We start from the raw sequence: 25,509 nt of genomic DNA on the forward strand, positions 1-25,509 counted from the left end.
GAGTTTGGGGGCAGTTTTTTCCCTTCCTTGTTTTCATTCACTGTGGAAATAGTTTGTGCATAGTTTCTCTAGCTGACCTGTTTCTAGTGTGCTGTTTTTAAGCTGGCTCGTATATAATAAATTGTCCCCTTAGCCTCCATCTGTTCTGAAAGCTCCTCAGAGCAAGATGCATCTTTTGTGTTTAGAAAATACCCAAGTACATAGATATATGTAATTTGTAAGTGATTTGAGCCCAGTATTGTTAGGCCTGTCAGAAGCGAGTACTGTATCTTGGATTTACAATTAAAGAAATGCATAGCTATGTACTGAAAATGAAACTTAGTGTAAGGATTACAAGATTGGCCTGGGATTTAAAAAGCTTCAGCTGCTTTGCTGCAGGTTTCTGTATCATCCTTGGCAAGCTACTTAGGGCTAAATTACCAGCAGGGAACTGATATTAATAAGCATTTGGGCCTGACACCTCTGTGCTCCTGGAGCTCCCAAAATCACTGCTGGATGTTGGTGTGGCTTTGAGAGCAGTGCTGTGAATTAGTGTGTTATTGCCCATCAGCTGAGCTGTGGTAACAGTGTATGTCCATGTTGGAGATGTTGTGCGAGGAGGCTTTGATATCTCAATGCTGTATTCAGGCTTTAGCCTCTGTTTCTCAGCTATGAAGCAGCAGCTGTAGCATGGCCATCCAGAAATGAGAAAAGGACTGTTACAAATTCGACTGTTACAAACTGGATTCATTCCTCCTTCCCAACCTTGTGTGGCCAGAGCTGCGTCTCCCTGTTTCTGCCTGTCTGTTGCTCTGAAGGCCTGGTGGGAAGAGAGCCCTGTTCCCAGGGATGTGCCCAGGCACTCAGTCTTGTTCCTTAATTGCCTTGGTGTGCCGCTTGCTCTCTTGGCTTTAGAGAGCTTTTATAACTGCAAGCTTCCTGGAGTGCATTACAGGCAGGTGACAAAAAGAAATGAGGGCTTGTGATTTTGATAGGAAGAGGTATTCATTCCTCTTGTGGCATTTTGATCTTGAGATGTGATTGCAGGTGGAGGAGTAGGGTTTTTTAAGGAGCTGTGCAGACTCCCAGGGTGTGCTAAAAGGAGGGCTGGCTGCTGTACCAGCAGCTGAAACATAAGGATTTGGAAGCCTTGCAAGCAGGATATTAAACTGACATTAGTGTCACAGTATGGTGTGTGTGTGTGTTAAAGGTCAGAGGGGCCTGTAGATGTGCAGTGCCATAACTTTGAAGCCAGTCTTTGCTCTGCTAGGGGAAACTAACAGTAATGTCACTGCAATACAGTACAGGGTATGGTACTCCCCCATACAGGGCAGGTGAGACTGAAACTGTTCTGTTTCCAGCAGTTTTTAAAGATTTTTTTGCAAAGAACATATATTTATGCAAACAGACACTTAATCCCTTTATCTTGCAGTTCAGGTTAAATTTCTGCATGCAGATGTGGCTTCCAGGTGAGTTATAACCTTGTCTATTTAAAGCAAGAACATATGATTATTATTTTGCATAGAAATAAATCTGCATAAAAACTCTAGTCTGGTTACAGAGAGGGAATGAGAATTCCATGCTTTTTCTTGTCTAGCTGTCTCTGAGCAAGCACAGGGTGTAGTATTTCAGCAATAACCTTGCAGGGGAACGTGCCGTGATACAAGTTCATGTTGGCTTGTGCTCAACCAAACTGTTTGGTACTTGTCCTTTTCAGAGATGGTCCTTGTTACATATAGGTTGAAAACAAAAGCTTTTTGTTTCCTTGAAATGTTGGTGGATATCCTGCGCTGACATTTTAGTGTTTTGGATCCCCCTATGAAGCACGTAGCTTCTTCTCTTCTGTCTGCGTATAATGCCAAAAGCCTTTCAGAGCAGCAGGTTTGTAGGGTTTCTTCCACACAAAGGGGGGGCTGAAGGATGGGTGAGACATTAACCAGTGTGTGGAGTGAATGTGTGTGGCAGAAGGCTGGTGTGCAAACAGGACACCTGACCTGGGCTAACACTTCCCTTTTGCTGGGCATCTAGCAGAACACCACCCATCCCAATATCTTGTGGGGAGGGCACTAACAGTCTTTCTCAAATACATACCAAGACTTCCTTGTTCTTGGACTACTTCTATTCCCACTGAAAGTGCTGATGATTCTGATATAGTCCTTGTGAAGAGGTGTTAGATCTGTCACCAGTCATGGGTCTAAAATCGGCACAATACTGAAAGTCTTCCAGTCTTTTTCTCATGTGCTTTGCTTTCCACTGTGGTATTTCCAGTGCTTCCTGTTCTGCTCCCATCCTGCAGTTGCATTTTTTTGTCTGATATTTTTATCCATGTTTCATTTCACCTTCTTCATCCTTCAAATAACTTCTGATAGGTGGCTTCTTTATAGTTCCTTATTGGCCTTATACCATAACAACTAGAGGGAGAAGCTCTGTATTTGCAAGCAATATTTGAATCTTCTATCTGCAAACACTTCGGTGCCTAGTTTCTCCAAATGAAGTCTTCAGGCTGACTTCTGCCTCCAGCTCAGACTGCTTGGTACTGCGCTCCTAGAACTTCCCAGTGTGTGGCCAGGTCTGTGTTTCTCAGCTGAGAACTGATGCCAACCTGGTAATCTTAGCTTGTAACTCTTTTCTTCTCAGATGCTGAAAGTTACCTGGTGGATGGACTGCAGAATGAAAACTTGAGTGCTAAAGCAAGGGAGCAGAGGGATGCAATTCTCTTTGGCTTCCAGCAAGTCAAAGCCAGGTTTGTGTTGTCTGCATTACTTTCTAATGAGAATGCTTCAAAAGTGTTACACCTTGGGTCCCATGTGCTCTTTACAACTGTCTGGGCACTTTGGCCATGTTTCCAAAGTTAATGGACTTTCAGGGCTTGGTATAATATGAGTGCACTGGACCCTTCCATTAACACTAAACAGTTAGATATGATTATCTGCAAAGCTGTTGTCATTTGTGTGTTTAGAATTTTTGCATTTTGAGGTATGAATTATGCCTTGGTCTGTGTCTGTACAGTGCCTTCCATATGAGTCTGGTCCTGTCCTATTCCTCTTTCTCCCTTTTGCTAGAGAGGATTGTGTGTGTGGGGGGGGGAATCTATCACTTGATATTTAGGCCTGTGGACAAATCGATAGTGAGTGAATACTCATGATGCTGGCTTGTTGCTGAAAATATTTCACAAGCAGCTCCTGAACCTAAATATGCACTGCCTGGGCTTTGATTCAGTAAAAAGGAAGGAAGATGATCTCCTGAGTTGAGAAATGGGTCTGAACTGGGTTCCAAAATCTCCTATCCCCAGAACAGGTTAGGCCAGATAAGTCCTAAGGAGAATGTGAGTTGCATCATTTGGATTTGAGTGAAGCAAACAAAGGATGTTCTACTGTGCTAGGGGAAATTCAAGGAACATAAACAGCAAACAAGTTTCTGGAGGTTTAAATAAAACTTTCAGTCTCTTCTGCATTACTATTTTGGCTAGAAATGTGATCTAAAGCTCACTTATTGCTCTACTTATAAGATGTGAGTTGTGTCACTTGAAGTTAAGACCTGACAATAAAACTCAGGGTGGCTGACTGATCTAAGCATCCAGTTTAAATAAAACTGCAGTCGAGTCCCTGAGACACAGAGAATTTTAGCCTTTGGAAGGGCACAGCCAGACTCTATTCCCTGCAGTCCCACTGAAGAACTTTGCAAGATGCCCTGCTGTATCTTAATCGATCCTTCCTGCTGGCTAATTAAGCATCAGTTTTACTCAGCAACTTGGGACTGTGTAATTATCAGCCTGGGTTGCCCTGAATAATTGAAACAAGCTGAATGCAGAAGATGGAAGCTTTTGGAAAATGGGGCTGCAGCATCTCTAATGGAGGAATGGTGTGCATGGCAGTGTCCTGCAACACTGCAGAAGAAAGTACTTGCTTGCGTATTTGTAAGACTGTTTCTCTGAAAAATTCCCACCCATTGGCAGGTATTAAAGAAGCTGAATTATGAACCTAAAGTATTCAGGCATCAAGGAAAGCTTTTTTCAACAGTCCTGAGAGCATGCAGCTTTGACAATTCTTTATCTTCCTAGAATGCAACTCCAGGTCTCTCTTTTTATTTCTTAATTTTTTTTAGAATTAAAAACAAATAGCATGGAACTTGACAAATGCATGAGGCATTTAGCAAACTTGGAAACACAGAATCATTCTTGCTTTCTGAAGTATGTGGTTTGTCTTTATGTACTGATAGAGTTGGGAATGGCACTTCCTTGAGCAGTGGGGAAAGAAGCTGCTAAATCAGTCTTCCTGTGGACCACTGGTTTCCCAGAGCTTCTGTGTAGTCTTGATAACTTAAGAAGGGGGTCCTGGATCAAACTTTGGTGCTGTGTAACCCAGAACTCTTGGCCTTGGCTCTTAAAGCACTTTCTCAGCATAAAAATACAGTTTGGGGTAAAGCTTTTGGAACAAAGTCATCTCAGATAAGCAGGAGATTTGATGAAGCAGCCTCTGCAACAGGAGGAGAGGTGATGTGCACATTCTTCTTGGATGCTCAGGTCAAGATGTGGGCCTTAATTCTGTTGCTCATTGAAAATAAGTAACAGATCTTTCTGGAGAAGAAAGTGAGACCCTTGAGCAAAGACTGCAAGGCACTGTTGGTTTCCTACTTGTGTTTTATTGCTTGGTGGCATTTGGAAATAGTGAGATGAACAGAGTATACAAATGTCCTTGTTCTGACCTGAGCCATTCACACAATGATTTGTGGTGGGAGATTACAGTAATAATGACTCTCTTTTATTTGAAAGTATCTAAGCAGGCCTTGCTCCTGGGGATGAGGCGCAGGTTTGTCTCTTTGGGGAGCTTCCTGTGGCTTTTGTGGCGGGTATGCAGGAAATCATCAGCAGTCGCATTCAGGAAGCGCCTGCCTCCCTGGAGCAGGCCTTGCTCTCTGCGTTTCACCTCTGTACTGTGAAACACAACACTGTGTGTAGAGTTTCATTATTTGGGTTCATAATGGATGTAAGTAAACTGCTAAAGTACTGAGGAGAGACACGTGCGTCTCTGAAAGGGAAGAGCTTCATCTAGTATGATTATCCTGAGCCAGTCTCAATAACTGTTCCTGTAACTTGGCCTTCAGGTCTTTATATCCCTGCTCTCCCAATGGCCTAATAATGTTTCCCCACTAGGAGGTTTGCTGATGACTATAATGTGAACAAGTGGTTGGGCTTTATGTCTCCATGTGCTACCTGTGAGGATATATTGTTCCCATCTTACCGCAAGAAGTGTGGTAGGTAGGGAGTGGATTATGTTTGCAGGTTATAATTTCTTTCGAGGCAGTCTGTGGTGTTTTTGCTTGAGGAGCTGTGTCAGAGGCGTTCCAGGCAGTGGCTGTGGGGAGGCCGTCACCATACGGCTGAGTTATGAGTCCCTGTACTGTTTTACTTTCAGAATTCATTTGCTTATTTAAAGTGCACTGTGTTGAAACGGTTCTTTTCTTTTTTTTTTTCTTTCTCTCTCTGTTAACTTGGATCCTGTTCCACCTTCTCTTGCATGTAAATCCTGTTCTGGCAGTTTTTTAGTGGTCATCGTGGTGGTGGTGATCTCTTTTCTGTTTAATTGCTTTCCCCAATTGCTTTGCATGGGATCCAGGAAAACAAGTCACAGAGCACAACTTGAAGCTTGGTCCCCAGGAGGTGGCTGCGTAAGGGATGAGGATCCTGCAGCACAGTAGTGATTGCACACGTGCTCCTTCAGAGCTGCATGAACATAACTTCTATGGCAGAGAGGAGGGAGCCCCTTACTCTTTGAAAATGGCATGAGCTGTCCTGTGCTTGGGATATTCCTAGTGTAGAGTAACACAGCCACAATAAGATTCTGAACTAGCAACTTCCCAGTGTTAAGCATAAAGGAGAAATAGCAATGCATCCTCTAGGGTTGCTGTCCTGGCTTTGAGCACATGGCACTTGTACAAATGTCCCTGCTCCTACTCCACAGCTAGAGTAGCATGTGCAGTTACCTGTGTCCTGAGCACTCTTTTTCCAGTCCTGCATGGAAAAAAAGCATTTGTAACAGGTAAAACTTGCTTTTAGAAAGGTGCTTTGATTTAGGGAGGGTAGGGAAAGGATGTAGTGCTGGGGCAGAGTTATGCTTGTTTTCCAGAAACCCCAAAGGTTGTCAGTTGCTTCTGTTTTGGATCTACTGGTGCCAAGGGTTTGTCTCAAGCTGTTCCTTGGGAATGTCGCTCCTGTTTCTTGTGTCTTAAAGCCAGTTGCAGAACTAGCAGCAGATGTCTGACACCTGGGATGAATCGGATACATGACTCCACTCAGGAACACAAGCCCATTCTTGTCCTTTGGCAAGAGCAGTAACCAAAAAAAGTCGTCTTGCTGTTAAATGACCTCACCTCAGCATTTAGACATTTCTAGAGCAGTTACAATGGCAGGGGGTGAGATGGGGAGAAGGGGATTTATTTAAAAATATGGAGATAAATAGTTCCTCCTTCTCCTTAGAGTCGGCTAGTCATTTAAACTCCCTGTTGGAAGGCAAGTTTGCAATGATGGAAACAAACTCCTAGTATTTTTTTTCCCTAAGGTGAAATGTAATAATGCTAGAAGGAGTGCAAGGCAGACCTGTTCTATATCAAAGCAGAAATGAAGAGAAAGGGGCTTAATTAATGTTGAGTTTCTTGCATACACCCACTAGGAAATCCAAAATAGACACTGAAACTCTACCTTTAATTTGCTCCGCTGTGACTAAAACAATGACGTGACCCTGAGGCCCAATCCTGCTACTCGTAACTAATATCCAGGGCTACCTTCTGACATTCCTACCGCCAGCTGGAGCTCCAGCATAGAGAAGGCTCTTCACCTCTGGATAATAAGCCAAAAAGCTCTTTTTACTGCCTCATTGTCTAATCCTTCTTAAAGCTCATGGCAGTATTCCCAGCGCTGCTACTGTGCTATCAGTGAGAAATGAAGTCTGCGCATGGTCTTTTAACTATGCAATGAAACTTCTCGCATATAGAAACCTCCAAGTAATGTACTAGTCTGCTAAAGAGCCTGTCTAAGCCAAGGTCTTCCCCATACCTCTATAGCCACTGTACTGCCACATGAGTACTTGTGTCCAGTCTTACAAATGCAAGAATGGTGCTGTTGGCATTATGGTTGACTTCCTAGCCTGCTAAGCAGATGCATGTTCCCCACCTGCTTAAGTGGTTTAGATATCAACATAAGTCTGAGATGAGGCTTAAATGTCTGATTCTGCAGTGAAATACCACAATTGTCCTGTGTTTTCATCCAGAGGCTGATCTCTGGCACTGTGACCTTTGGTTGTAATGTTGAGATTCAGAAGAATAAAAACCTCTCTGAGCTTAGAGGTTGGTCACCCTTGTGCAGAGACAACTCCCTTTGCATGATGCAGAGAGGGCTCCAAAATGCTCCCAACACCCATGTATGTATTTCCCTGCTCTTTTCAACTGGAACTGCAGAATACTTGTCTTCAGTGGAGCAGACTTAGAGGTGAGGCAACACCATCACCCGTTCCTGCCATGTGCTTTGATGTGCCTGGCCCCTCTGATGCTTTCAGTTGCAGAAATGTGCTGTTACTGTCTGTAAGGATTCCTGTACTTGGTACTGGAGCTGAAATGGGATGACTTGGCCCCCTGTTTGGGGTCCTTGGTGTTGTAGCACAAATCTCTGCAAGCTGTCAGTGTGTGGTTCCTCACATTGTCACAAACGAATAAACTAGTGGTAATACTGGTTTACAGGCGTAGTTTCAACCTCTAGGGAACTTTGGCCAAATTACTGGGTTGAACTTGATCCCTTCTGTAGCAAGGTGTTATAGCAGAACTCTAAAAGATTAATAATGGAAATATAGTCAAAAGTTTGTYTAAACAAGCCTTTTTTGGTCTGTTTTAATAAACTTTTAATTGTATTAACTGCATCTGTTATTTTAATTTCCAACCTTGTTTTAAAGTTTTGAAATTGGAACTAAAGAAAATGCAATTTCAGGGTAATTTTGCTTCATTAGTGTAACTGCACTGTCTGTAATTCCTACCAATATTAAACTCATTATGTTGAATAACATGAAATATCAAGATAAAAAGGAATTTAAGAATGACCTGATGGGCAGATAATTGAGCTCAGCACATTAACACCAGGGCTGGTCTGGTCCCACCACATTGTCCTTAATTAGGCAAAGTGCTAAGTTCTCCTTCATGTTCTTCAGAGAGCTGAAATTTATTTGCTCAGCGGTGAAATGATCTTGCTGAGCAGGATTTCATTCGGACTTATTTTGGCCATTAGATACAGATTTGTTTTGCAAAAGCTACAAGGAAGTCCCTGTCATTTCAGAAGTACTTGAAAAATTTGAATTTGCATTTTCCTGTTCTACGAATGACTTCTTCCAAGTTCATTCTTCCTTCATGCTCCATGCAGGGGAGACATGACCCTCTCCTGGGCAGGGAGAGCACAGTCCTGCTTTGGGGGCATGTAAGTGCTCTACACCAGCTGGTGTTAATGGAGAACTAAAGCCTTTTACCACCCTGCACCAGTAAATTTGTGCCTGGGTGTGTGTGAGAGCACAGGCATTCCTTAGTTTTCAGCAGTCAAGTTTAATGCTGACCATGGTGATTATTTCTTTTTAAAGTCTAACATGTCTGTTAGGATGGTCCTAATCTATTCTGTAATCTCGGTAGGGTTTTTTAAGAGATGAGGAAGGAATTTATGTTATGGTATCATGTGGAAGGAGGACAAATTCAATTGAGCTGTTATGTTCTACCTGTTTTTATACCCGGGGAGAATGTGGCCGTTCACTCTTCCAGTAATGCAGTTTGGTGCCTTCTAGGTTAGAATCATTTCAGTAATTTGCATCATTTTCCATTCCAGCTTATAAAATTACCCCTGTTTCCCCATCCATTTCCTTGTGAATGCRTTGTTAATCTGAAACCTGAGGACTGTAAACGATTGAAATTGTGTAACCAGAGTCTTTGCGTAGCTGCTGCTGCTGCTTCTGTAACATTTGACCGAGAAATGCATTTGAAGTGGTTGGTAACTGGCTTTGCTAATGGTGAGCTCCCCAGTTCTGTTTTCATCTTTTTTCCTGCTTGAAATCTTGTACAGCATTGATTTAAGAAAAAAAATTGCAAACATTAAAAAACAACAAATATTGTGCATCAAATTAGACTGTCTTGAAATATCTAATTTAATACCATCTGTCGTGATACTAGTGTTCTTAATTGGACAAGAAAATGCAGAAAACTTGATTGAAACTTGACTTTATCTTATAGTTCCTGCTGAAGTTGAGTCAGAGGAAAGTGGGGGTTAGACTTTTATAGACTTGAAACAGCAAAGAGACCATTACARCCATAAAGTTTGACCCTCCTGCATAATGCAGGACATAAGATTTCAGATGGCAATTTTGCTTCTAGCCTCAAATGGATCAGTCTTGAATCCATCAGATATGGGATTTGCCACAAGTGGTGCATGATGGTCAGCAAACTCTGGAGCTGTGGACAGGAGTGGGGGTGCTGATCATGATTTTTACTGGATTTCTGTCCCCAGATGACTGGTTTTGAATAAAATAATTGTGAAGAGTAAATCTTGCTCTTGAGGGTGAGTCACTAGTACAGTAAGTCTCCAAATCCTACATTACTAGCCCTGTTTTCAAACTTCACAAGTGCCCAGTTGATGCCATTAGGGTTGCTTCCAATCTTGCTTCTCCTGCTACAAACCATTTGCAAGGAGTAGATCTGTGATTGAGGTCCTGATGTGTCCTAAAAGGATCTTGCATTCGTGAAGACCAAGTGCTGGCTGCAGGAGACAACAGCAAGCCCTGGGCCTTACGGAGCAGATGCTGAGAAATGATGGCAGTTCTGGCTCAAGGCTGAAAGGACAGTTTGCTCCTGTTGGGAGCAAAGCTTTCTGGCAAACCTGTCTGCTCAGTGACTCAATTTTCCTCTGTAAAATGACAACGCTTTCTTTTTCTCAAGAGAATTCGGCCTTTGAGGTCTGTTTATACAGTTGAGTTGCAATTTTGATTCGGCCCAGTTGGAGACTCGGCTACTATGAGGCTGACAAATTAGAGCTGGGACATGGATGTTTTTCAGGAGCAAAGAATATAAACGCTTTCAGAAAAGTGAAATGCRTTGATGTTTACTTGTTGAGTATGTAACCTCAGAGGCTGTACATGATCATGAGAAACCATTTATGTTTTGAATAGAACAAGTCTGTGGCTTCTTCCTGTCTGGCCCAAAATATGCACCAATGAGGTGAGAGGTGGGTGGTTCATTGCAAACTATGTGGGGGAAATGCTTATGAGATGTCTTTTGTTAAAGTATTGGCAGTGCAACACTCAGTCTTTGGCTTTGTAATGGAAATCGGATATTTTTTGGTTGGGTCCTTGCTTTACATATCACATCAAAATTCTCAAAAACTCTTTCTTGAATCTGTTTTGCTGAAGCTAGTTAATCATTTGATAAGAGTTTTCCTCTGTCTGCTTCCACCTTCTCAAGCTCCAATATATATTGGCCCTTTGTATTTGGCTGAAAACCCTTTGCTATGCTTTAAATTAACTGCTGTTCTTCATAGGGGATTCCACCCGCAGCTGGTGGATAAGAAACTTTAATAAAATAGTGCTGAAAATGACCAAAAATACTTATCACAGTGTCTTTTCACAAACTTTCCAGCTAAGAAACTGAATTGGAAGTTTTCTCACTTATGGTTTGTGGAATCTAAAAAATCATCAATTAAGGATGAAAATTTCGAACCTAATCCCAAGGCAAAGAGCTTCCAGAACAGAGTTGCAGTGGTGAGCAAGGGTTAGACCTTTGGTTTCTAACTTGTACTGTCTGGCTAGATGAGAAATGTATATGAGGCAACTGCAATTTTCTCAATTACTTGCTGGGAGAAATTACTGGAATGTAACTTTCAGAGTAAACTGCCTATAAAAGTTAAAAGAAACATCATGTAACTTGCCTGTTGCCCACAGATAGGGCATGTTTAAAGGCTTGACCTGCTTGTCAGTTAATATTATCTTAATTGAGAACAAAAATCAAAACTGGCTGTAAGCTCWGTGCCGCTATCTGCTTTGGAGAATGGCCCAAAATGACTAGCCTAGTTATGCTAGCTGAGTTTCTTCTCTTCTGCTGCAGAGATGTGCTTTATTCTGAATCTATAAGCATGCATGTAACTTATGGTTATAGATGCATTTGAGCTGACCATATTTGCTACCTAGGATGTCACAGCAAAATGAGATTTTTTTTTTTGCCTAAGTAATTGTTTTTCTTGAGTAATGCAGAAGCAAGAAAGAATATTCTGGCCACCTCTTAAAATTTTGCAAGTATGAAGTTACCTGCAGATAGGGGTAAAAAACCCACAGATAATAAGTCGCTCTTAAGTCACTCTTCCCTTGCCTCTCCCCTGGCCTTAGACCTGTATAAAACATCACGGTGTGGTGGAGGCAAATCTCATCATTTAAATGAACAAACTGAAAATACTGTATATTGTATGTGGGTGCCTTTTACCCACTCAAGTAATTTATTCAAGACTTTCATGCAGTCAGTGGCAGATGAAGGAATTAGATCATTACTCTTTCATCTTCCATAAGAACAAACCATCCTCCCCCCACTCCTGATTAAAATTTGAACTAACTTTCATTCTCTGCTTAAGCCTTTCCAGAGTGAAAATGATCAAAGCATGAGATTAAAGACATATCCTGATCTGATGAGATTAGAATTTCTGACTGTTTCCTTATGCTTAAAAAAAAAAAAAGCATCTTTTGGTATTTCTTTTTTCCCCCCTCTTAAATTTGATCAGAGTGAAGCTAACATGGGCTTGCTGGTCCAGTAGGAAATGGAACTCAATTTTACATTTTTTTTAAACCATTTTACTGTATTAAAAATGACAGAGGTTAGAAACAAAGCTCTTATACTTTTATTGAACTGGAATTAGAAGTGACAGAAAATCATTTTGGTCCTAGTGCAGTAAATGTTATCACTAAAACATGTTCAGGGGAGATTAGGACAGTCTCTCAAGCACAAGAGACAAAAGTTCACAAAACAGGAAGTGATTTCTCTGTCCTTGTCTCACAATCACTGTCTGTTCAGGAGACAAAAGTATTTCAACTCTTGGTGGATATTGGGCTGGAGGGTCGGGGGGGGATGAAAGTTTCTTCTGGGCATTAGTTGAGCCCAGAGGAGAGAGGTTTCTCTTTGCCAGGGCGCAAGCAGAGCACGGAGGCTTGAGGGAGATGTGGGGACCTTATGCGTGAGGACTTCAGGGCTTTGCGCAGTGCAGTCTGAATTTAGCTGGCCTGTAAAAACTACCACAGAGCAAACATTGAATAACACTAAGACTGGGTGGAAACAAAAGGATGGAGGGGCCTTTCCGGCCACGCCACTGATCTTGAACAGGCTGTGTCACTTCTCTGGGCTTTGGAGATGGGATATAGCTGCGTTAGGATCCATAGTGAAGAACCCCTGATAAAAATGGGGACCACTGCCAAGAGCATCCAAAAGCCCAGAGGTATATGCAGCCCTTTCTGGCTACAAGCAGTGGTGTGGCTCTTTCCAATATAATACAGCCGTTCTTTATCACAGTGGGATCCCCTGCTCAAGAAAGTTTCTTCTGTCTGTGCACACTTTCTTTTTTTGTCCAAACCAAACAAGTCAAATATTATGCCCTTAATCAGAATTCTGTTGTTGTTTTCTAATTAATCTGTGTCAGTTGCTTGAATGTTTGTGTTAAATCATTTTCTTCATGAAAGCTTTTAATGAGGAAACAAATTGATTGGATTTTTACATACTGGATTCTTGCCATTAATGCCTATAGACCAACCCTCTGTTATGCATTTTGCTTGTGAATGGGTCACTTTGTGGCTTATTCCCAATCCTTGATCTGTTTCCAAAGCTTGCCCGTGCTGTTCCTTTATCAAAATGATGCGGATGTCAGCCCAAGATGTGCTCAAAGTGTGAGAGATGAAGAAATCATGGAGGATTTCTTTTCAGCACAGCCATTCCTGTGAAGGGTCTACATGTGAATGTCTGGCCCTCTTAACAGAAATAATGTGTGTATGATTGGACATACTTTTGAGCTACTTGCTGGGCAGGGAATGGGACTCAGTTGAGGGGCCTGGAGAATGAGGCATGGACTGAATAAACTGCCTGGGCAGGTAACTCCTGCTCTGGTAGATATGACACGGGGTTGTTTCTCAAGCTGGGTTACATCTGGCAGTCCATGAGCCTGTGCCTGTTTGCTGCTTCACTCTTACATCCTCTGTGCCTGACTGCTTGTCGTGTACTGCTTGTCCCCCTGTGTGTCCTGCACTTTGGGCTTTTAGATGCTCTCATAGGATGAGTAGGTGGTATGGTATGACAACACTCATCCTGCAAGCTTTCATCTCTGTGGCTCTGCAGGGGGAGTTTTCAGTCTTGGCTCTGTGACCTTCCTACGCTGCTAAATGGGGACAGTATGTCCCCTAGAATGGAGGAGAACATCCAGCAGGATGGAGAAGTTTGCAAACCAGAGCAGTAGAGAGCTGGTATGTAAGGAAGGGTAGGAAGGGGATGAGTAAAGGAATAGGAAAATGCAGAGGGAAGATGCTAAAGCCGATCAGGATATCTGGGTGCAAGTGTTTCTTTTTCTTTTGAATTTCTTGGTGACCTGCTTTCACAAAAGTTGCAGACACAGAGTTGGTCTCTGCAAACAGAACACTGAAATGGGCAGTGTGCATACTCCCCTCTGCAATGGCTTTGCTGTAAGGAAGGTATGAGATGAAGTTAAGGCTGCAAAGGGAAAGCCCATGTAAGYCTCCTTTTTGAGGAAGAGGCCTATTCTTATGAAAGAAAACCGGGCATCTTTGTACCCCTTGCAGAAGGGGAGATCTGATTAGTGAAAAAGCTTCTGTAGGTAGCAGGGCATGTCATGGGGGCCTGCTAGCATCTATAGGACTTGCATTGCCTCTTGAGGCTTCTTGCACAAAATGTTTTGACCATTTGCTGGATTTCTGGCAGCATGTCTAATATAATTTTCCCATCTGTCACTTATTCATCAGGCTGGAACAAATCATTAAGAAAATAATGCATGCTTATGCCTGTCTTTTTTTTTTTTTTTTGTCTTCTAGGTATCACTTGGAATTTCTGCCCCGGGGTGAGTACAGACTGGTGGGGAAGGAGGGTACTTTCTCATTGTCGTTACCTGCTTGGGAAGCAGGGGAGGACTGGTTGTGTGGTGTTTCCTGTGCAAAATCAGCAAAAAGCTTAAACTGAATGTATAGCTGTGCATGGCAGGTCTTAGGGGTGGAGTGGGGCAAAGCCACAGTAAAGGTTATAGCAGGAGTTCAGGTTAGCATTCTTCCTGAGTAACAGGAGTTAATCTTAGACTTGAGAGTAAATTAAAAATGTGTGGTGCTGACATAGAAGTACTGTTCTGGAGAGGCCTAGGAAAACTTTCTGCAAAACTTCTGGTCTCCAGAAAATCCTTAAAGTTCAGAAAGGGCAGCATATTCCAGCAGTTAGGGCTATGGACTTGGGAGCAGAAACTATCCCTATCTCTGGGTAAACTTCAGCAAGTTGCTTCCGGTCATTGTTGTTCTGTGTCAACCCCAACTTGAAACTGAATCCATGTCTCCAGGTGTAGACAAATGGTCAGGCAGTAAATTTCTCAGGACTGTGACCATCTCTTGTTATGTCTGTTAATGACATGGGAGATTCCGGTTGTGACTTTGATCTTCATTTCTGCAATAACRCAGGTGATGATTTAAACTTTCCAGAGTGCCTGCACGTTGAGCTGTTTCAAGGGTTACTTTTGCATATCCAGGACAATCGATGGATGTATCTTTCCTTAGAGCTGACCTGGAGCTCCTTTTACTCTGCATTGAACCCATGCGTCCAGCTCTGATTCCTGAGCTGGAGCATTGAGCACAACCAGGCCTCAGATAACACGTGTGGTTCTGTGGTTTTTTTCTTTTTCTTTAAGCAACAATTTTGATATATGAGTACAAACAGAAGGATCTGCCAGTGCTCGAACAAGATGGGAGCTGGGGCCATCATAAAAATCCTTGCGAGTGTTCCAACTCAGCTAATCCTTCATTTACTCCAGAAATAAATTCCAGTATGTTACCTCCTCGATCAGGGCCCACTTCCAGCACATCCTGTCTGTCTGGCAGCACAGAAATGTCAGAAATGCAGCAGCGTTGCAATTCCCACTAGAGCAGTGTTATCACATTTTAATATGAGCCTTGGTGCAGCCTCGGTGCTTCTAATTGCTTTCAAACCATTGTTTTCGTGCGTTTGGTTGATGAACCCAGCATCTGGCATCATTTGAGAAAGTACAACAGACAGCTGTGTTCAAAATTAAAAAAAGAGAGTGAGAGAAAGGATTAGAACACATAAAAGGGCTCAAAATTAGTTTTTTTTTAATTTTGAAAGTTCATACAATTTAAAGGGTAGAGGAGGGATCCTTTTGTGCTTTTGAGATATTCTGTGTTTTATGGAGTCAGAAGCCTAAGTAATATTAGGAAGATTGGTTTGTAGAACCGCGTATAGATTTGTAAATGAAGTGCCTAGCTCACCTAAACGCCTGCTAGGAATCGCTGTGCAAGTACTTGGGTCTTTGGGTATGTAGATTTCTCCAAACTTGTCCCTAGGTCACTGGGGAAGCTGATACTATCCTGAGAAAACATACTAAGGAAGGAGGACACCTCGGGTGTTAAGAGGGGCTTGGGCTTCACTTTGAGAGCCCCAGTTTCAGTTTGATGCCCTGCTGGGGGAAGGAGAGGTAGGACAAGAACCTGATGCCAGTTGAATAGAAAAGAGCYGGAAAGCTACAGTGTGGCATTTGGTTTAAAGAAAAAACAACTTGAGTGCCTGGACATATGGGTAAGAGGATCACAAAAAGCAGGAGTAAATTAGCTGCTTAGTTGTACTGCCAATGCACTTTAACAGGCTGAGGTAGGGAAAGGGAAGGGCTGCTTCTGAGAAGTTTGGGGGTTTTCTTTGGAAGACATCTTGTAAACAGCCTTTCTAAAGAGGGTAAGCAAAACTTGTGACCACATCTGGTAAAGGTGGTTAGAGCTCCTTAAGCTGAGAGCTGTGCTGGAGTTCTTCTGGCAGGTATTAAGACCAAAACACCAACAACTTGGGCTATCAAAACCTGTTGGCATCCAGTGTTGACTGAAATTAATAGAACTGTTTTTGATATAAATTTCTCCTTGCTGGGAGATATGGAACAGGAGTGTGGGTCTTGATGATAAGGCTGAGAGAGCTGGGCCTGTTTAGCCTGGAGAAAAGACTGAGGGGGGATCTTATTAATGTATACAAATATCTAAAGGGAGGRTGTCAAGAGGATGGGGCCAGACTCTTTTCAGTGGTGCCCAGCAACAGGACGCGAGGCGACGGGCACAAACTGAAACACAGGAAGTTTCATCTGAGTATGAGGAAAAACTTCTTCACTGTGAGAGTGACAGAGCACTGGAACAGGTTGCCCAGAGAGGTTGTGGAGTCTCCTTCTCTGGAGATATTCAAAACCCGCCTGGATGCGATCCTTTACAATGTGCTCTAGGTGACCCTGCTTGAGCAGGGGGSTTGGACTAGATGATCTCCAGAGGTCCCTTCCAACCTCAACCATTCTGTGATTCTGTGGTAAGTTGAGTAGACCAGTCCAATTTCAGCAAGATGTAACTGAGCAGTGTAAGACTTGTGGGTTGAGTTGTCATGCCTAATTCATATGCACCAAGTGATGATGTTGATGGTAGGGTGYGGCTATACCTTATTTTTGCCTTGTTCCTTAGGTGCTGTTTGAACAGAGCAAAAGGTGACTCATTTCCTTCTGGAGGAGGGCTGACTGCCTGTGTGGGGCATTTTGTACACTTCATATGCTTTATACGTGCATGCCCTTGCTGTCTTGCAGAAGCCTCCCCTTTGTGGAAACAGAACTAAGGAGAGTTGATAGAGGAAAATCTACATGGGATCTGGGTTGATTTTACCCCTTCCCCTAAGCTCCTTTTTGCTGTTTCTATCTCTTCTTACAATTCGGTGCCAGGGAAATGTTCTGCAACAGCTTTGGTTTAGCAGAAATGAACGGTCTGAGGGAGCGGCAGCAGGCTGTTCTAGGGTACTGCAAGGGAATTTAGGATTAAATAAAGGGAGGAGGGAAGAGGAGATGATTATTTGGGAAGAGAAGTGAGGGATGGGGAGCAATGCRAAAGGAAGGGTTAAAGAAGAAATGAAAGGTAGTTGCATGGCTAAATAAGAGCTTTGAATCAGGGTTAAAAGTTCTGTTTTTGGCTCTGCTGTAATGTCTCTTTGCACCAAGTAACTTTATTTTCAYTGGTGTGTTTCAGTTTCCCTATTCCTAGACCCAAAATGTGTATGGAGATGGGCAAGTGCAAAAAGACAATGTGGCCATTGGAAGAACTGAATTGGTTTAAATCTTTGTTTATAAAGTGCTTTGAGGTCCTTGGGTGCAAAGGTCACTCTGAAATACTCTGTGCTTGAAGACACAGGCTTTCAGAGATGGTGCAAATCTAGCTCTGCCCTTCCCACTGAGGGCTCCAACTTGGGGCTAATGGAAAAAAAAGTGCCTCCAAATCCTCTTATGGTACCTGTGCCTCCATACTGCGTGGATGTCCCCTTGCCAAGGTGTTGCATGGAAAACTCAACTTCCAAGGACTCATTCACACTAGAAAACTAAACGTAAAGTGGATGCAGTTGCTGGCAATGACTTTTTACTTTTCTTTGAAGAAAACAGCCCTGAATAGGTGAATAAAAGAACAGATTTATTTTCATTGAGCTTGCAATAACTTTTTTGTTTTCCTATCAAAAATTCATTCCAGACAGTTTTGTTTGAAGTGCTGTGTGGGTACTTCTGAGTGGCAATGTTCCCTGAAGTATTCATAAATAGTCAAAACATGATAGAGAACAAGGATTATTGTTCCTTTTCAAGTTCAGGAAAACTGAGGATCAAGGAATATGCCTAAGGTAGCACAGCATTTACAAGTGCATCCAGGAACTGGGTYCAGATCTCCTGGCTCTCCCTGCTCAGTGCCTTAACTACAAAAACTGTCTCCTCCTTGAAGCAGGGAGGAAAAATTACAACTGTGGGGCAAGGAGGTGGGGGTAGAGGACGAGCTGGGATAAAACATGGCTTAATAATCAGGAGCCTTCATGTCCCATAAAAGTATTAAGTARGTAACACTGTGGAAAGTCTTAGTAGGCCACTTATCTTATAGYATATACTATTTAGATGAAGTGTGTATCGTTTTACCTCTGTCGGCCCTACTTACTTTGGCTCGGATACATGGTATTTCATGGGTCGCCGGTTGTTCACGGGGTTGGATGTCGTAGCAGTGCATGAGGTATGTGTACCCGAGGCATGCGTGCAGTTTTCTTTCATTAACTGGCATCATACAAAGGCCTCAAGTGTTAGATTTATGAAGTAGCTTTTCTATATAAAGCCTCAAATCTATTGAATTGAACTGAAGCGGAGCTGGATGGAAGACGGAACTGTGCATTTCCCTAAACCACTGCTCCCTGGTATTGCATATTTGGTTCATGTAGTTATGACAAGTACAAGTAGCAAATCATTAAAGCAGCAGAAACACCATCTTTACTGTAAGGATCCCCTTTGAAGCTGAGGCAGAGTGTTCCTGAATTAATGGAGTGCATAGTGATTTTACTAAGTTTTATTTATAAAAAAAAAACCCTCTTTGTGTTCATGCCAAAGGACTCTAGCTCAGTGGTAAGCAGGGTTCATACACAGAAACCTAGTCTAGATTTATGATGTGTTTGAAAACGCAAGGGAAAAAATATTGAATTGACAATATTTGTAACATTGTTAAAATATCTATTCTATCGCCATGTGTGGAATTTTCCTGCTTTATAAACATGAGTGCCAGTTACAAACCTCGAAATGTCATAACACATAGAGACAAAAAGAAAACAAAAAAACTTTTGTTAGAATGCTTTCTAAAGTCCAAGATGTTTGGGTGGTATGTGGAACAGGGTTAATTAATGAAAAATAAAATATACACAAAGGCATATGTTCCTTAACTTAAAAAAGAAAAGCTTTAATATCAACATCTCTGACAGCTCCCTTTATCAGCAATGAAGCTTTGCTTCCTGCAGCTCTGAGCATGCAGTTCTTTGCCTCTGTTGTATGTATTATATTCTGGGCAAACTAATCTGAATAGAGACAGTATTTTTTGCAGTAAAATCCCTCCTGTTTGGTAGTTTTGCAAACCCTGAGCAGCTGCACAGCTTTACTTTTAGATGTACTTATAAATTATTCTGCTACCTAAGGTATCATGCACAAATTTTTGAGGCAAACAACTATTATAGGAGAAAGCAGAATACTCCTCTCAGAAAATGTTGTAGGTAGGAGGCGAGTGTCTGTGCTGTGGGAAGGGCTGTATGGAGGTGCATTTGCATTTTTATTTACATATATACATGTGCAATTTTGAAACTGTTGCTATTGCATTTCAAATGTTCAAAAAAACCGAGCCCCCCAAATAGTGCAACTTCAAACAAACAAAACCCCTTACTTCTGTTGATCTGTAAGACTAGGCAAAGTTTGAGTGTTCTATGGGTTATTCCAGCTAGAAAGAGGAATTGGCATTGGGAGTTCAGTGTCTCTGGGAGCAGATAGATTCCTTATGACAATGAACTGAAGAAGGCTTTCACAACCAGGCTGTTTCTTGCCTGTCTTCACCCTTCTCCCTGCCCTCCGCCTGGCCTGGGAGCGCCCGCTCTGGGCTGCCCCAAAGGCACGCGCCACCCTTTGGGCAGAAAGAGCAACAAAAACGTGACAGAGCACTCGTACGCTCGTGTCCAGCCTTGTCCCAGAGCGGACTTGGACAAAGTTGCTGCCCCCAGACTGTTCCAGTGAGCAACCTTGAATTTGTTTGTGTTGGATGTGAATATGTTTAGCTGGTTGGGTCGTGAGCTCACAGTAATTAATAGGGAAATATTTGCACTTGATTGAAGCTAATATTGCTGTATCACAGGGAAAAATAAAAAGGTTTCCCCTCATTTCTTGAAAATTTTTGGCAATGTTTGTTTTGTTTTTCCTCTTTCTGGGTGTGTTCATTGCATGAAACTGAATAGGGAGGGGAAAAGAAAGCTGCCAAAAGCAAATTTGCATTCAGTTAAAAACTTGGGCTTATTGTTATCAGTTTGCTGTTGGAGCCAGCAAATGATGATCAGAACTTACAATAGGATTGAAAGACCACGTAATAACTAGCAGTTAGGTGGGTTATTCTGTAGCTGATGTGGAAACTCTCATGACCTTTATTGAGGAAAAAGTAGGTTAATGAGGGCTTTTGAACTCTTTTTAAACAGCACATTGATTTAAAACCTACAAACTTAGAGAAAGTTTCTGGTTTGGATTACTAGATGCTTCTCAGATCTCTACTCATTAATCAAAAAGCGTTCAGGTTACTGAGTTACTCGTAACTCTTTTGAAATCCATCTGAATTGTAAGACTTTGGGGCTGAGATTGTCCTCTTTATTCATATTTATGCAGGGTGCCATGCTTCCCTCCCTGGAGAAGTTTGTAGCATACCAGACTTTTAAGAATAAAGCAATGTACCGTAAAGTGGAAGGTATAAAAATGTCAATAAAGATGCTAAATATACAGCAGTTTGGGGAGTCCCAGTAAGTTAAATATTAACAAGTTCTATTGCTCTCACTTTGGTCAGTTAATAAAATACTCTAATTATTAGATTGTCTAAATTGCCTGATGTGCAGCTTTGGAGATAGAGCCTTCTCAAATGAACCCTCTGTGCTTTTTGAACTTGTTTGGGTAATAGGAATGTGCTGCAGCTTTCTTTTTATAAAGAAGTCTCGGGGGTTATTGCAATGTGCTTAGATGAACACGCAGCCCAAGTGGTGTTCTACTCTGCATGAGCACAAAGCAATGTTCAAGAAATTGCTCCACTGGGAGTACAAGAGTGTTCACGTATACCATCACCTGAGCTTCTCACAGCGGGCAAACACTTGTGGAACGAGAGGGTCTGCTGCTGGAAAAAAGGATGCAAATCCTCTGTTCTGGCCCTTAACGGGGCTCTGAGCCCTTAGGAAAAGGAAGGCCCTGTATGGGTCTGAGCCTGACTGGGGACGGCTGGTGGGAAAACCAGTGCCTTCTACTAGCACAGGCCTTGCTCAACATAGGAGTGGGGCTAGGAATGCAGTGTTGAATCCTGGCTTTTCCAAGCCTTCAGCTTTCTCAGATCTGGAGTTTTGAGTCACTCTCCACCTCCTCCCTGCAATGATTTCTGTGCTGCATTGGTTTGTAGAGCACCAACCCCATACAAATCATCTATAAAGTAGTGATTCGGCCCTTTAAGCCTCAATCCTGAAACAGAGCTGTAAAATAAACCTTTGCATTATCATTAAATGCCTAATGGGAATCTCCTCCAATCCCTAGAGTGCATATCATTCTAGTATATGCTGTAGGCGCTTGTCTTTGCATTCACTGTCCATACTTTTATTTTTTTCTTAACRGTGAAAATTGCTGTAGATACGGGCAAGACAGCCTCCTTGTGTCTTGTCATTGGAATATGCTCGCTAAACTCCTGCTCCCTGGTGGGTTAGTTCTGTTAATTCCTTGTTCGCTTGGAAGGGTTTCAGCTAAGAAAATAGCTGAACCTACTAATGCTGCAATGGATATTACTCAAAATATAATTTGGCCTGCAGTCTCATCTTTGGTACTGATGATGTTGACATCTTTTTAGATCCCAAGTTGTATTTGCAGAAGTGCTTTGTAAATTATTGCATTGCACAAGCCTGAGGCCCAGCTTCTCAGATGCTGTTTTGCTGTCTTCCTAGCAGAGTTGGTATCTCAGAAGATGAACCAAAGTGCAGCTATGTGATCTTCCTGTACCTCAGTTTCCCCATTCTTAAAATGAAGACTTGGCCAAGAGGCTCATGAGGGGTAATATATTACTGGACAGAAATACAAACTGTTGGCTGTTTTGAGTTGGTTTTGCTCATGTTGGATGGGCTTTGTATTTCACTAACATGTTACTAGGTTATAAATGAAAGAATGAATCTTGTTTGCTTGTTTACATCCCGTGGGAATTTTCTGCTTTGCAGGGTTTCATGCATGTTCCTAGCAAGACTGAAGTGTGCTGTGAGGCAGCTGCTGYGTGCGGCTGCCGCCCACTTGAGCGGCAGAGCAGGCGGTGGCTGGGCTGAAAGGGTGCCAAGGGCTGCGAGAGGAGCTGGGGGGAGGGAGAGCGAATGGGAAGAAAAGGGAAGAAAGCTGGAGAGGAGAGCTCAGCTGAGGAGGGACAGGAGGGGCTGGCATGGGATTAGAAAATAAGGACTAATAGAGTTGCAGTGTGAGCTTAACTTCTGTTTCATCATGGATTTGGGGAGGATAGCTAAGCCCCAAAACTTAGTGGAAATTTAGGCTCTTAAGAATGAGCTCAGTTCTTAGACTGAGCTGCTCTAGGACAATTTCAGGCAAGGCTGGCAAGTGACACACTTGTGTGTCGTGGGGGGGTGTTTTAGGGTATTTGTGGGTGTGGAGGGTGGATTTATTTCACTTTTTTGTTCTTGTTTAGAAATAAACCCCCAAATCGGTTGTGGGAAGGTTTTGGGTTGAATGCCTGCATGTCAGATTTAAAGGTTTATGAATTAATAACTTCCAGGTTATTCTGTTTCATGTAGTCAAAAAGTTTCTTTACCATGTGACAGAGAAGAAAAATAATTTAACCCCAGCCTACTCTGAGCTTTCCAGCCACCTTTGGGTTTATTATGTTAAATCTGAGACTTGGAAAACTTGAATTGCTTTCAAAAAAACCCCCCCAAAACTCAGACTTTGTAGGGTTTTGATTTCCTCTCCTTCCTCCCTGCCCCTTATAACAAGGCTTTGGTTTTGTGTCCCAGGTAGAAAGCTGGTATTTCCCTGTCTGTCCATCCTTTAGGAAGGCTGCTGCCACTGATACATTGCCTGGCTCCTGCCTGATTGGCTTTATTAATCCCAGGAAGTTTGTTGCCGTTCTTTCCCTCAGCCTATGAGCGGGTTAAGATCTGGCTGGCGGCGTGTGCAGGATTTCTGGCTGTCTGGAGGTGGCTGCGCATCCCCAGTCCGATGCTGCGCGCTGCAGCCCAACCTGCTGGGCACACTGGATCATTGCATCCCCCAAATCCACTGCGGAGGAGAGGCCGCAGGGGGCTCGCCGCAAGCAGCGCCAGCACTGCAGCAGTGGGCCTTCTGCAAAAGTGCTTTCCACTTTCTTGTTGGTCTTGAACATAAGTGGCATTTTTAGTGGACCATTAATTTGCTTTTACTACATGTAATTAGCAAAAAGCTGGCTAGTGAGCGAACAAAATTAGTCTTGGACTGGATTCACTTGTCAGCTGGCCAAGACCTGTTTGGGTCGACACTTTTAAAACAATGATAAATGGGCTGCTCCTGTGTGAGAGGAGGTCCCGCACTTTGCTTTTGACCCTCATGCCATGAGGTAGCCTGCCCCGCTGATAAAACACAGCGTAAGCAGAGGTGGGTCCTGCTCTCGCCGCAGCCTCGTTTCCATTGTGAGCCAGGGCCAAAGTTATTCCGCCTCTGTGTGTAGTCTTTCTCTCCAAGCAAATATTTATTAAGTAGCACAAACACTGAGATCTGTAGATAAAAAATTTTTATTCCTTGTAGTTTGTTAACGTAGTTCTAATAATACTTCTGTTGGTACAGCCTGGGGAGAGGAGGAAGGACGTGTATGCATATTAGTGATGCAAAACAAAAAAGGAAGCATGGGACTTTCAGGCAGATGTGATGTTACCCAGGCACTGTAAGGAGGAATTCAGTAGTCTGTATGAAGGTGCAAAAAACCTGCATCCACCAAAACCTCAGCTATTCATGTATTAATCACAGGGGCTAACCACACAAATCCAAAYGGGCACTTAGGAGCTGATGAAGCCTTTAAGGCGTTCAAAAAAGAAACATAATACATTTTCTAGCACATAAATGTGTTTAAAAAGGTATATAATTTATAATGGCAATGTTGACAGAGCTTTAACTACAACATTACAAATGCTAAACTATAATATATTTACATATGAGCAGTACTTACTGTGTGGGTGCATCTCTGTTGATGTGTTTCCATGTGATACTCCATAATTTCAGCGAGTGATTGTAGTAAGGGATATTAAACCATAGTATTGATAATACTTTTACTGCTCTGCTTTGGGAAATGCATTACTGCTAAATTAGTCCCTGAAAATCTAGAGATATTAACACTGTCGAGCATGAAGGCAGATGGGATTTGGATCAGAGACCTTTATTTGTAGTATGATACTAAGGAGTCATTACTTTAAAGCAGGAACTTTGTTTCCTTGAATATTAAGTGGAGTTGGGGATTTTACTTCCGCTTTGGCATGAACTAGCTTATCATAAAAGTGTAAATGGAACTTACTTGGTATTGATTTTTTTTTTTCTTATGATCTAAAAAGATGCTTAATGAAACTCTAGGTACCTAGACAGAGACCTTCACTGAATGCAAAGCAAGCTTAATTATAGTTTCCTTAACAAGCTACTGGAGCTGATTTACCCTCCCCCCACTACCCAACCCTTTCACTTATTTAGACTGTGTCTCTTCCTGTGAGTGCCAGGATGCACTGTGTTTCCCCCTCCCCTTTGATGGGCAAACTGCAGCTTAAGGAAAGGAGAACTTCTTCACCAGTTTTTATGTGGGAGGAATTTGTTCTTGAGTTTTGAGGTCTCCATAAGAGATTCTACACTTGAAACAGAGTAACTGTCACTCTCCCCACAGTGCAGAAGGCAAGATGGGCACAGAGGCATCTTCTGACACTGCAGCAGCATTGTAGCAAAACTAGCATGAGAACTGAGGTTTTTCTAGCTCTTATCCTAAGACCTGTCATCTGCCAGGTCCTGTCTCAGCTCTGGCGTAGCTGCAGGACTCCAAAGCAAGTACAAAGGGTAGGTTGGGATTATTCCCTTCCTCGCAGAGAGCTATTTGCTGCATTTGGATTGTGGAGAGGGGAGTAACAGCGTGTTTCCTGGCCATGGTGACTTGCTGTGTGTTTCCAGTAGGCCCTGCTTGTGCTGCTGTGGACTCCTGTTAATGCTTAATTGGGTTCTTTGCATTATTGGTAACTTTTCTGCATTACCTGTAGCTGTATGACATACTCTTCCCATGTGCTGTGCAAGCATGAGCTTCAAGTGAGTCTGTCAGATCTGAGCAGCTAAAAGGCTATTGACCATCTCTTCCCCCAAACGCAGAGGCTCTGCCAGAAGCTGTGTCCCTGCCCGGCCCATGCGATTTCTACGGGCTGTCCTGCAGAGACCTCCTAACTGATGGCAACCTGAACTGACGGGCTTCTGTCCAAAGTCACTGTGGTCTGAACTGCCATCGCCTCTCCTGCCAGGGACACTCCCGTCACCAGAGACTCAATCCATCCCTTTTCCAATTTGCTTGGAGTCAATATGTATAAAGCACTATATCTGTGCTAATTGCACATCATGCCTTCGAGCCTCTCTTTCYGCTGCCATGCAAGAAACTTTCTGCAGAAAATGTCAGAGAGCCGATATCTGGTATGATTTCATTT

At 42.7% G+C, this 25,509-nt stretch overlaps 1 protein-coding gene across 2 annotated transcripts in view; it reads left to right on the forward strand.

Moving 5' to 3' along the window:
* SKAP1 (src kinase associated phosphoprotein 1) overlaps positions 1-25,509 on the forward strand; it is a 164,198-nt gene that overhangs the window by 4,388 nt on the left and 134,301 nt on the right. Inside the window, exons 2-3 of one of the 2 annotated variants that reach the window (XM_026071857.1) lie at positions 2,617-2,722; positions 14,064-14,089. In XM_026071857.1, coding sequence (XP_025927642.1) covers positions 2,617-2,722; positions 14,064-14,089 — 132 coding nt within the window. The remainder of the gene's footprint in view (positions 1-2,616; positions 2,723-14,063; positions 14,090-25,509) is intronic. The other variant, XM_026071856.1, reaches the window with a different exon arrangement.

The sequence above is a fragment of the Apteryx rowi genome, unplaced genomic scaffold, assembly GCF_003343035.1.
Source record: "Apteryx rowi isolate R43461 unplaced genomic scaffold, aptRow1 scaffold_331, whole genome shotgun sequence".
NCBI classification, from domain to species: domain Eukaryota; kingdom Metazoa; phylum Chordata; class Aves; order Apterygiformes; family Apterygidae; genus Apteryx; species Apteryx rowi.